General features: G+C 46.9%; 2 protein-coding genes across 3 annotated transcripts; one reads left to right on the forward strand and one right to left on the reverse strand.

The window, feature by feature from the left end:
- The first annotated feature begins 1329 nt into the window (after positions 1-1329).
- LOC120640845 (OVARIAN TUMOR DOMAIN-containing deubiquitinating enzyme 12-like) lies at positions 1330-6374 on the forward strand. The gene is made up of 10 exons (XM_039916765.1): positions 1330-1584; positions 2955-3129; positions 3309-3382; positions 3971-4025; positions 4115-4189; positions 4444-4517; positions 4615-4663; positions 5406-5490; positions 5708-5764; positions 5890-6374. The coding sequence occupies exons 2-10, from the start codon at positions 2962-2964 to the stop codon at positions 5937-5939; spliced, it is 687 nt and encodes a 228-aa protein (XP_039772699.1). The 5' UTR covers positions 1330-1584; positions 2955-2961; the 3' UTR covers positions 5940-6374.
- A 2153-nt stretch (positions 6375-8527) lies between these two features.
- LOC120640846 (probable BOI-related E3 ubiquitin-protein ligase 2) lies at positions 8528-11063 on the reverse strand. Of its 2 annotated transcripts, XM_039916767.1 has the most exons (3): positions 10845-11056; positions 10336-10747; positions 8528-10217 (listed from the first exon to the last, which is right to left on the reverse strand). In XM_039916767.1, the coding sequence occupies exons 1-3, from the start codon at positions 10907-10909 to the stop codon at positions 9705-9707; spliced, it is 990 nt and encodes a 329-aa protein (XP_039772701.1). In that variant the 5' UTR covers positions 10910-11056; the 3' UTR covers positions 8528-9704. The 2 variants fall into 2 exon arrangements, with proteins under 2 accessions (XP_039772701.1, XP_039772700.1); XM_039916766.1 differs by having other exon boundaries at positions 10336-11063.
- Between the last annotated feature and the right edge of the window lie 219 nt (positions 11064-11282).

The following is an 11282-nucleotide window of genomic DNA, read 5'->3' on the forward strand; positions in this document are numbered from 1 at the left end:
TTTTGAAAACGTCTAAATATTTCGAAACACTTTTGAAATGTCCCAGAAACAAATCTGAACATTTTTTGAACAATCTTGAAAATTTTTCAGAACATTTTCTAGTACAATCTTGAATTGTCCCCAGAACAAATTTGAATGTTTCGGAGTAAACTGAAAGTTTCGGAACATTTTAAAAACGTCATAATGTTCCGCAACATTTTTGAAATATTCCCAGAACAAATCTGAATGTTTCGGAATAAACTAAAAGTATCAGAACATTCCAAAAATAGAACAATCTACTAAACAAGTCAGAATGTTTTGGAACACTTTTGAAAATGTCTTAATATTTTGGAACACTTTTGTAACGTCCCGAAAACAAATTTGAACATTTCAGAACAATCTTGAAAATTGCCCAGAACATTTTTGAAATGTTCCCAGAATGCTAAATGTTTCGGAATAAACTGAAAGTTCTAGAACATTCTAAAAACAGGACAATCTACTGAACTAGTTAGAATATTTCAGAACAAAGTGTTTTCTATTTGCTTTTTAGAATATCTTTTGCTGAACATTTTCATTTGTTTCGAAACAATAGCTTGAATTTGTAACATTTGTTCCTCTTAGAGTTATAGTAGTTTCCGCTTCACCAACAAATTATTCCAACTAAAGAAGTATTTAAATATACTGATGTTTATGAATTTTCAAGCATTTTTTTCGACTGAATGTTTCAAACATTTTGAAATGGATTTACAACTTTTTTGAACAGTTTGAAACATTCTAAAATGTTTGAAACATTTATAAATGTTATGAGCCTATTTATATATGTTTAAAACAATCTAGAATGCTAAACAACTCTTTTGAATATTTTGGAACATTTAGAAATATTTTAAACATTTTGAAATAGGTTCAGAACTTTTTTAAGACTACAACATTTTTTGGATAGTGATCGAAACATTCTGAAATTGTTATATATTTTTTTTGAATATTTTGGAACATTTATAAATCTTTCAAATGATTTGAAATGGATCCGGGCTATATTTTATGTAAAATATAATATTAATATTTTTCAAATGAATTTAAATTTCCGTTCGTCCCTATGTTCAGATTGTTGATCATGCCTCATGCGCTCGTTGGCCTATTGAAGATGAATATACGATCAGATCATTTTACTAGTGGGAGACTTGGTGAATCAATAATGGGCCTCGAGTTTCGGCCCGTGAGGTCCGCCTGGGCTGCCCGATGCTTCTGCGATGCATCAGCGCAAATTCGCTCGCGCTACATATAGACGTCCCCGAAGAAACCGCGGCAGCCAGCTGCCCAGCCCCATGCCTAGCGCAAGAAAAAGCCGCAACCCAACCGACCGATCGAAAGGAAGCAATCAAAGCCAGCCGCGGCGCCCGCTTCTTCTCCCCTCAAACCGAGAGGAGGAAGGCGAGCGCGTCGTCGCCTCGTCCCCGTTCCGCCACCGCGCCCCGCCGAGGCCTCCGGCGCCGGGCCCTCCCCTTCCCTCTGCTCCCCCGCCGCGGCCGCGCGCGATTCGGGACCGGACTGCCGCGAGCTCGCCGGCGCTCTCCCCGTACCTGCTGTCCGCCGCCGCCGCCGGTGCTGGTATGGCTCCTCTCTTCTCGATTCGGGGGAACCGTTGTTCGTTTCATTTGCCGGGGAGTATGATTTCTGGCGTTCCTACGTGCGACGGTGGCGTGTGGGGTTCCGGGGTTCTGATCGGCGGGCGCACGCGCACGGGGTCGATTGCTGTTGAACCCAATCTGGGTTGTTGGGGAAATCTTCTCCTGGTGGTGGACCGAGTCGAGCCGATCGAGATTGGCTCACGGAGGGAGTTCCGCGGCACGTGCGAATCCCCTCTGCGGGCTTGGCTTGACACGTACGGTAGTTATCTTTTGCCGTCTCCGTGCCGCTAGGAGGTTGAGATTGATTCAGGAGTGCCCGCCCAGAGTATTCGGATAGCTGGGCTGTTCCGAACTCGTTTGCTATTTTGGTGGGGAGCTACGGTGATGAACGGCGAACTGTAGATGAACTTTTTCGGTGCTTGATTGGAGGGGGGAGATATATGGTTAGTCGATACTGGAAAGCGAAGTCCGTTGGGATCTTGCCCCAGGGTACAGGTAGGCAGGGTTCCGTGAAAAAAGTGGGTACATACTGGATACCATTCAGATTAGGCTCCTGACAACTGTTCGATTTCTAGTAACCTTATCGTGGACAATTGGTGCTTGACTTGTAGCGCAATTCCATTCTTCAGAATGGGTACTAGTCCTCCTGTTATTTTCGGACTGAGATCTAGTCTTTCATAGCCTTGTAAGAAGCTAGCCGAGAAACTTAACACACTTGGACTAGAGGAGAGAGAATCATTTTAAGACAAGTTTTAGTTATTTAGTATCCAACTATACATGAATTCTTCCTGGCTCCTTGTGCTTCAAGTGCAATATTGATGCCTGTAGTACACATACATAGTTATACCTCTCGGAAGTCATTGTCAGCCACACATGCAGAATTAAGTATTACATGGGATGTCACTGTTAGTCCATATGGATAACTAATTACACAATATGTGTTAAATTCATCCTTAAGGACTTAGGGAATGGATGCAGATTGGGTTTTTGGGATTCCATCACAGGCATCTCAAACCTGATAGTTCTGTGGATACATGCACATTTCTGTAAGTTTATATGCAAATCATTGTTCTCTTTCAACAAAAAGAACACAATTTCAGTATGTGCACCTTTACAGTAAACTTTTTTCGGATAAGCCTCTCTCATTTTTTTTTTTTTGCTTTTTTTGTGCGTCTCCATTAAAGATATAAATTTTCTGTTTCCTTGACTTAGTAATTGTACATGTAAATTGGATATCTGATTTTCCCTTCTTATTAGATATTTCAATTTCTTGAGCTCTTCAGGATCTTTTCCAACACATTTAACGCTTCATCATTTTTTTAATATATTTTCTATCCTGACATTCTCTAGGTTGGAGATGACACACATGTTTCCAAGGGATGGTGCCTCATCTAGCTCAACCTCTATGAGCAGCCAGAGGAGTGAGACGGATGATGATCGGATGATTGCAATGGTTCTCTCCGAAGAATATGCCAAGTTAGATGGTGCTATGGCCAAGCGTCTTACAAATTTAACATCGATTCCTGTAAGATGTCTCATGACTTCTATGTCATTTGTGTTCCTTTGCTTCTTTCTTCCCTGGACAGTTCTATCGGTGTTTGTTTCATAGGCATAATCCCTTCCTTTCTGGTAGATCAAGTGATTAAATGAAGCTAAAATCACTGGCTTCTTACCTGATACTCATTTTTATATGTATGCATGTAGCATGTTCCCCGGATTAACACATACTTCCCGACATATAGTGATGCCACTATGGACCACTATCGCCTTCTTGATAGGTAACTTTTTCATGAACTTTGGTTGCATTTAATCTTCCCAAGCATTCACATTTAAGTATGGCATCATTTTTCACAAAGGTGTTTCAACATTTTGCCTTATTTTGCAAGCATTAACTTTCTGCATGGCTGACATTAGTGATTCCATCCTATCAATTTTTTGGTAAACATTTGGAGATCCCTGTCCTTGAGGAGAGTAAGACTTGTCTTTTTCATACAAATGCGTAGCTGTTGAGTTAAAGGCTTATATTGAGTTTTGAAATTTGGGATTGCACCTGGGATTTTTGAAAGGAATTGAAGAAAACTGTGAATCGACATGCAAATTGTGCGAGATTCAACAAAGGATATGTTTCCTGACATGCATCTCCAACTCTTAAAACATAAATTGCATGCTTTTTCTTTCTGAATTGTTTTGTTCACATTTTCTTTCTGAATTGTTTTGTTCAGAGAGTATTCTGCATTTTCATAAAATATTTAGCCATATGTTTGCTTTGTGCACATTATAGATTGGAAATTCTATCTATATACTGTGCCTGTTTCAGTTATACACAGACTATAAAGATGTGTTCACAATGTAAGAGTCTTTTGTAGGCTAAATGCATATGGCTTGTTTGAAGTGCGAGTAGCTGGTGATGGAAATTGTCAGGTATACCAACTTCTTGTGCCCATTCATTTGATGAAAGTAGATAATCCTGTTACAGTCTTATATGTCCATGTCTTTTTTTGTTTATGCAGTTTCGTGCACTCTCAGACCAGCTGTACCGTTCACCTGATTATCACAGGCATGTTCGAAAGGAGATTGTAAAGCAGGTATGACAGTCTCCTGGCCATATTGGAAGTACCACTTTTCAAATCTACGTTAACAAGCTCATATGGCTGAACTTCAAGTTCTTGTATGCTGCAACACATATTTTTCCCCTTTGTTATTTGTTGCTCTTTGCTTAACTGTATTAGTATGTCTATTGTCTTGTGAGTATTAAGAACTTTTTTTTTCTCATTGTTGATCTCTTTTTCTGCGAAACCTGCATGCTTACATTACATGTGCTGTTTTTCTCCTTGTGCAGCTCAAGGAATGTAACTCCTTGTACGAAGGTTATGTTCCAATGAAATATAAACAGTATTGCAAGAAAATGAAGAAGTATGTATTTTCTTACTATTAGGTTTGCTGCTCAAATAGTAAAAGTTTGTGGACTTGTTTTTGTAACTATAGTGTCATTGACTACCATCTTTTCCAGATCTGGTGAATGGGGTGACCATGTCACACTTCAAGCAGCTGCTGACAAGGTTAATATTCTTTTACCCTGCTATAATTCCACCATCATTTGCTTAGCTTCTTCACACAACTTACCGTGGGACTGCAAGATTTCTAACCATCTATATATACTATATAGATGGCACCCACTAGAATCATTAACTCTATTTCTCTCAACATGCAAGCTATCCACGTCATATAGGAACCCACTATATTAGGCGTCACCCATCCACTAGGACCATCTATTTATGTCTTCCACCGATTTTCTGCAAAAGAATGTTGCCATGCAATCACCTTAGTGTAAACTTTCAAATTTCACTTTGAAATTTTGTTTAAGAAATCCCGCAGCAACGCGTGGGGTATCACCTAGTTACACTAGTATGCAAATAACCACTATTATTTTTGTATCTTACTGAAATACAAAACAATAGATAACATATGTTTTCGATGGCATGACTAGGAATAAAAGACTTAACTCTTATAATTCGTACTCCCATCATCCATCAATATAAGGCATATTCTGGTAAAATTAAATCTTCATGCGCCTTACATTGACGCAGGTTTTGTTGTAATGTATTTGGATTCATCATACATCATTTCATATTTTCTTTGTGCTTCACTAAAAGAACCATACTTAGGAGGCAAAAACATGCTCTTGGGTTTATACTCTGTAAGGGAAGGCTTTTGCATATTTACTGTAGTATACAAATGTGTTTCCCTGGGGAGCAAAGAGTCTAATGTTTTCCTTCTTTTTTTTCTTTTTTCTTTTTGCAGTTTGCTGCGAAGATCTGTCTTCTAACATCATTCAGAGATACATGTTTTGTTGAAATTGTTCCACAATATCAAACACCACAGAGGGGTAAGGTTCTTTTCGATTACTACTTATTAGGATTTTCAATTGTCTCTTTGACAATGTGCTGTTTTACCATCATTATTAGTTAATATTTAGATCTGTTGGAAGACCTCACACATGTACCGTTACTGCACTGTTATGCAAAAGATAGGTAGATACGAATCGATTGAAGAAAATTAGCTAGCTATGATTACTCACATCCAAAATCATTATGATTTTTCAGAGATATGGCTAAGTTTCTGGTCAGAAGTTCACTACAACTCACTGTATGATGCTCGAGGTAAAAAGCACAATATACTTATTGTAACTTGCTTGTATCAATTCTAGATATATGTACATTACTGTGGTTGCATCTTGCTATATATGCCCATCTTTTAAGAAAAGCAATTACGTATCACTGTGCAGATATACCTAGCAAGTACAAGCCTAGAAAGAAGCACTGGTTATTGTTTTGATAACGAGGGATTTTGCTCCATACATGTGGGTCCATATACTTCGCTATGACACCATTGTTGGCTGGTGGCATCCTGGGGACAACCCTTATGTGGATTTATCCCCTATAGCTCTGAGTGAACAATCCATGTCGCCTGCTCCTTGGGACAGCATCAAACATGCATACAGCAGCAGATACAGTTACAGTTACAATGCTGACCTGAGCCTTGTGAATATAAATACACGTACTTTTTGAAGGGGAAGATACACCCTGTACCAACAAACAGGTTGATTGTATACTTTTGCGTATTTGTTCGTTGTTTTATTCTTTATACAGCTACACATTGGTGCTATTCATCAGTTCATTATTCACTTCATTTTATAAACATTTGCCTTTTTGGTGATACGTTTTATGGTGCATGGCTGGCTTCTATGCCTGAATATGGTATCAGTTCTGATGTCTTGGATGTAATAGCCTACCAAGCAGTGAACAGCCTACCTGACTGACTGGTTCTAATGCTTATCATGGGTTGAAATGTTGTTGTGACAGTTTTCAAAAAAAAAAAATGTTGTTGTGACAACGGGTGTTCTCATTGAAGCTTTGGCTTTGTGTTTAGACTTTTATGATGTTGGAAATACATGCAAGTTGTTAACTATGAACTATACAACTAAGCTGTTTTGTAAACTTAAATATTACAATATCCCTTTTTTTGTTTTCATGGAAGAGTTTCTTTGTTCGTTTCTCTTACTAGTGCTAAATAATATTCTTGTAAATTGTGGCCAACACCATGTATACAAACAGTGATTTCAAATCTAGAGGCTAATCGTACTCCGGCTAAGGCAGAGTTAGATTTTTTTGGGTTGATAGTGGAAGAGTATACAAAACCACATGAGATTTCGTCCTGTAAGTTCTTTTTTTTATTATTATGAAGTCACTGTTATTTTCTTATGACATCTGCTGAACATTTGTCTTGAAAACGCGCCCTGGACCCTGGCCAATTTCTGGCACATTGCCGTGGTTCGGTGGTTGGGTGAAAAAGTTCACCACTCGCATGTCCTCGTGTAATGCATGGCATAGTAGCTGATAATTACCGCGAGGCGTCTTGTTGAGCTTTTCACTGGACGCGCTCTAGACGAGGTGGGGAGGAGTGCTATGCTATGCGGTGGTCAATCATCACCACGTACGAAAAGGCGCGGCGGCGGCGGCAGCAGCATCGTCTTCAACATCTCCCCTGTTCACTTCCAGCGCCGTCCCCCGCCCCTGCGCCTCTGCACCATGGACAGTAGTTTCATGATGCAGCGCTTCCTTCGAGTGACGCAGTGAGCAGTTACTGTCGATTTCTTAACAGCGAATTACAAGCTGGAGGCAGTCAGCAACTCCGGCCCCGTCCAGGTCCAGTCGCCAACAACTCCCCGCGTCATGTTCAAAACGTAGGAGATGCACACAGTTGGTTCCTGATCTGCAGTCAGAAAATCCCGTTCAAACGGTCCTTCGCCAGCACCGTGCGGCGCCACATTTATCTCTGTCCGATCTCTCAGCTCGATCACGACCAGCTCTGCAGTGATCTCGGTTCCATACAATGCCAACCGATGGACTTGGACGCACAGAGCTCTGCAGAGTCCCGTACATGCAGACATGGAGTCCGCGTCACGGGAGGACGTGGGAAGAGCGGCCTTTTTCGCTCGGATTCCACGGTCAGCCACGCGCTTCTCCGGGCGGACTCTGGTGTCCCGGCGCGGGCGCGCGGTGGGTGGCCGGCGACGGCAGGTGCAGGTCCCGCGCGACTTGACCATAGGTCGTTGAAGCGCGACGGGTCCGTGCGCCCGCGCGTAGGGGTGGCGACCCCGGCGCGGAGCGGGTTCAGCCGGGGCGAGCTGGCGCCTGGCAGCCTGGGCGCCGCGGCCGGCGACCGCGCCTCCGAGGTAGCGCCCCGCCTTGCGTGGGGGCACGCGGAGGATACGCGGCCGTTGTGGAGACCGGGAGAGGAAGCAGGGCTCCCGGCGCGTTGTCCTGGCCGTGCCAGTCAATGGGTGGCATGCATGCAGTCTGTCACTGCGCACTGGCACGGGCTGTTGGCACTGGGGTCATGGCTGTGGGTGGGCACTACTGCCGCGTTCGATGAACGAGGAGATGGATCCAAGAAGCACACACCAACTCGGGTAAGAAACTTCAAGGACGCACACCTCGCTCTTTTACTTATGGATCTTGGTGCACGTGATCGATCCGATCAACCAGCACCTAAAGAAGTCTAGAGCTCATCGCTTATTCGCATCCCAATAAAGCTCAATAATGTAGCCTGGAAGAGAGCTTCTCGAAACTGTGACGGAACCCCTCCGATTCAAAAGAGAGACTTTTTCTTGAAACTCGTATGGAGCACCTCAGAGAGACTTTTTCCGTTTCAGTGAGGTCCGATTCAGATAAACATACCATTTGCTTATAAATCGATATAGGACTGTTTAGACCACACAGATAATCTGTGAGCTAGATTCTGTTAGTGATTTGGTTTGAGCCATCTGTTAGTGATTTGATTTGTGCCATCTAATCCAGTTCAGATAGGCAAATATGCTAGACAGCTTCGCAAAACAAAAAAAATATGCCAGAGACGATAAAGAAGGTTTCAAACAAGACCCTAAGTAATCAACAGAGATAGTCAGTCAATGACAAGCTGTCTCCACAATTTTCACAACTCTCAACTTCATCTACTAAGGTTAAACGAAAAGTACAAAAATAATCTTGCAAATAGTGGACACATTACATATGATGCACCTATTTGGATGGCATGCACACCCAATTTGTTCTGATCAAATCCAGACGATCTTGCATCCATTTAAAATGATGGATGAGCATCATTCATGACCACTACCAGAATGTTCATCCATGTTTCACAAGGGGGGAAAGACGTCGTTGCCGACGAAGGAACACATGATGAGGACGACACATAGGAACATGCATGGAAAGCCTAGATGCGTCACAAATGTCCAACGCTCCGAGTCTTAACCATGAGCAATCGCCATGCTGCCAAAGGCCACATATGGCCAGGAAACAGTTCCGAGACAAAAGCCCCTAATCAAGGCCCCCTTTCTGAATCTGAGATTCTGAGCGCAATGCCAAAGAAATCGGAACGTCTCCAGCAGTGTTTCGTCGCGTGCCGGCTCCGGCCGTGATCACGCTGCCTCATGTGCGCATGCCAGGAACTTGAAGCAGCGGTACACGCTGGATCTTGAGTAGAAATATGCAGTAACAGCGTTGCAGAGCTTTCTGCCTGTATACTCTGTGGCTCTTTGCCGGCCTCAATTTCTGCAGCAGTTTTGGCCCTTATGCCGTTCAGAAATCTGTGCTGCGTTTCGTGTGCAAACGGCTTGATCGCTGCAGTCATCTGAACTCCTCGGAACACTGATGTTCGCTCGCTACACATAGCAACTTTATCAAGCAGAGTTTGGTGCTGCAATTTGGAGGCCAGATCCATCTCGTCAGAACAGTTGATTCCGACGGCTCGGAAATTGCTATCGGACTTCACTGAAACTGAACGAAAGCCTCCAGTCACGATTCCATTTCTCTTGGATGCCAAACTCCATTCGCTCTGTTGCACAGGTTCAGGCATCTTGAAGACGGTGTTGCAAGAACAATTCCAGTCTCTCAGTGTAAGCTGATTCGCTATCGCTCTTACGCCACTCTTTCGCAGTTTCCAGGCTGCAATCCTGATCATTGGCATCCTGTCTGATCAAGCTAGAAAATTGAGCGACGCGTTCGCCATGTGTGCTGGATGCAGCTGCTGCTGCTGGGGGCTTCACGACAGCAGGACATGGAGCGAGGCGTTCTTGGCGGCGGCGCAGACGGGGCACGCGTCCACCCCGGCCTCGCACGCCCGGCACAGGCACAGGTGCCGGCACGGGAGCAGCAGCACGCGCGCCTCGCCGCCGCCGCACGACCTGCACCACGGCGCCGCTTTCTCGCGCCTGGACGCGGCCGGTGGCGGCGCCTCGAAGCAGCACGACCGCGCGTCCTCGGCCTCGCCCACGGACGCGGCCGCGGCCGCGCGGGGGGACTGGAGGAGCTGCTCCAGCGCGCCGCGGAGGCCGGCGGCGACGGCCTCGTGGCTCCGGGCGGCGCCCGCCCACGCCTGGCACTCGGCCCCCGCCTGCCGGGCCTCCTCCTCCAGCTCCGCGTTGCGGAGGAGCGCGCGCGCCAGCTCCGCCTGCGCCGCGCGCAGCCGCCCCGACGCGGCGCGCTCCACGGCCGCCAGCAGCGCCTGGGCGTGCCTGCGCCGGGCCTCCTCCAGCGCCGCGCGCATCCTCTCGCTCTGCGGAACATGAATGCGACCCCGATCAAAACAATCCCCACCAGATCAACAGCTCGACGGTCCCCGATCGATCGCCGGAGTCGAAATTGTCGATACGGAAGTCCCGGCACGCACGTACCTCGAGTGTTACGAGCGCGTCGAGCTCGGCGTCCTGGTGGCGGCGCAGCCTCGGCAGGAGTCCCGGCGACGGCGAGACGCCGGCGCCATTGGCCACGCTCCCGCACGTGGACGCCGCGCCGGAGCCCGCCGCCCTTCCCTGCCCGTTGCCCGCTGCTGTCACCGGCACAAGCTCCTGCGCCCCCGCCGCCGTCGGGGGCAGGAGGACCGCGCTGCGATCCTCCAAGAAACCCGCCGCCGCCTCCACGCGCGGCCGTTTCCTCGGCCCGAAGCCGTAGCCGCACGCCACCTCGCCGCGCGGGAAGTCGCTGGCGGGCACAGTCGCGCTGCCGATCCCTGCCGCCGGCGCGCTCCAGCCGCACTCGTTGAAGAACGCCGTGCCGGCCGCCGGCGCTGCCGCGTCCTCCATAGCCCTGCGGGCGGAGCGTGCACGATCAGAGACTGGTCCCGGGACAACGATCGCGCAGCCGATCGAGGAAGGAAGGCAACCGGGCAAGAGACTAGTGTTACCTGAAGGAGTGGAGGTCGTGGGGGAAGAAGGAGGCGTGGGAGAGGTGGCGCGCCCGCACGGCCATGTATGGCGCCAGCGCGAAGCGAAGGGAAGTGGGCGTCGGGTAGGAGGCGCGAAGTGGATGATGGGTTGGTTGGTTGGTTGGTTTACACGAAGGCAGCAGGCCTTGGAGTGAGGGAGAGAGGTTATATATGGGGCCATGGCTCGATCGGGAAATTAAACCACGACGGCGGCGGCGGCGACCATGACTCGGGCCTGTGGGTGGGGAAGGCGGGCACGGCGCGGGGGCCGCCCGGGGCGTGTGGGGCTGGGGGTGGAAAGGCAACGGGCGTCGGTCCGGACGCACCGGTTGCCGCGGCGAATGGACTTGCCTGCCGTCCGTCCACGATGCAACGACGACCTTTTAATTCGTGTGCCGCCAATGGGTGTGGTTTCGC

Source organism: Panicum virgatum, chromosome 7K, assembly GCF_016808335.1.
Source record: "Panicum virgatum strain AP13 chromosome 7K, P.virgatum_v5, whole genome shotgun sequence".
NCBI classification, from domain to species: domain Eukaryota; kingdom Viridiplantae; phylum Streptophyta; class Magnoliopsida; order Poales; family Poaceae; genus Panicum; species Panicum virgatum.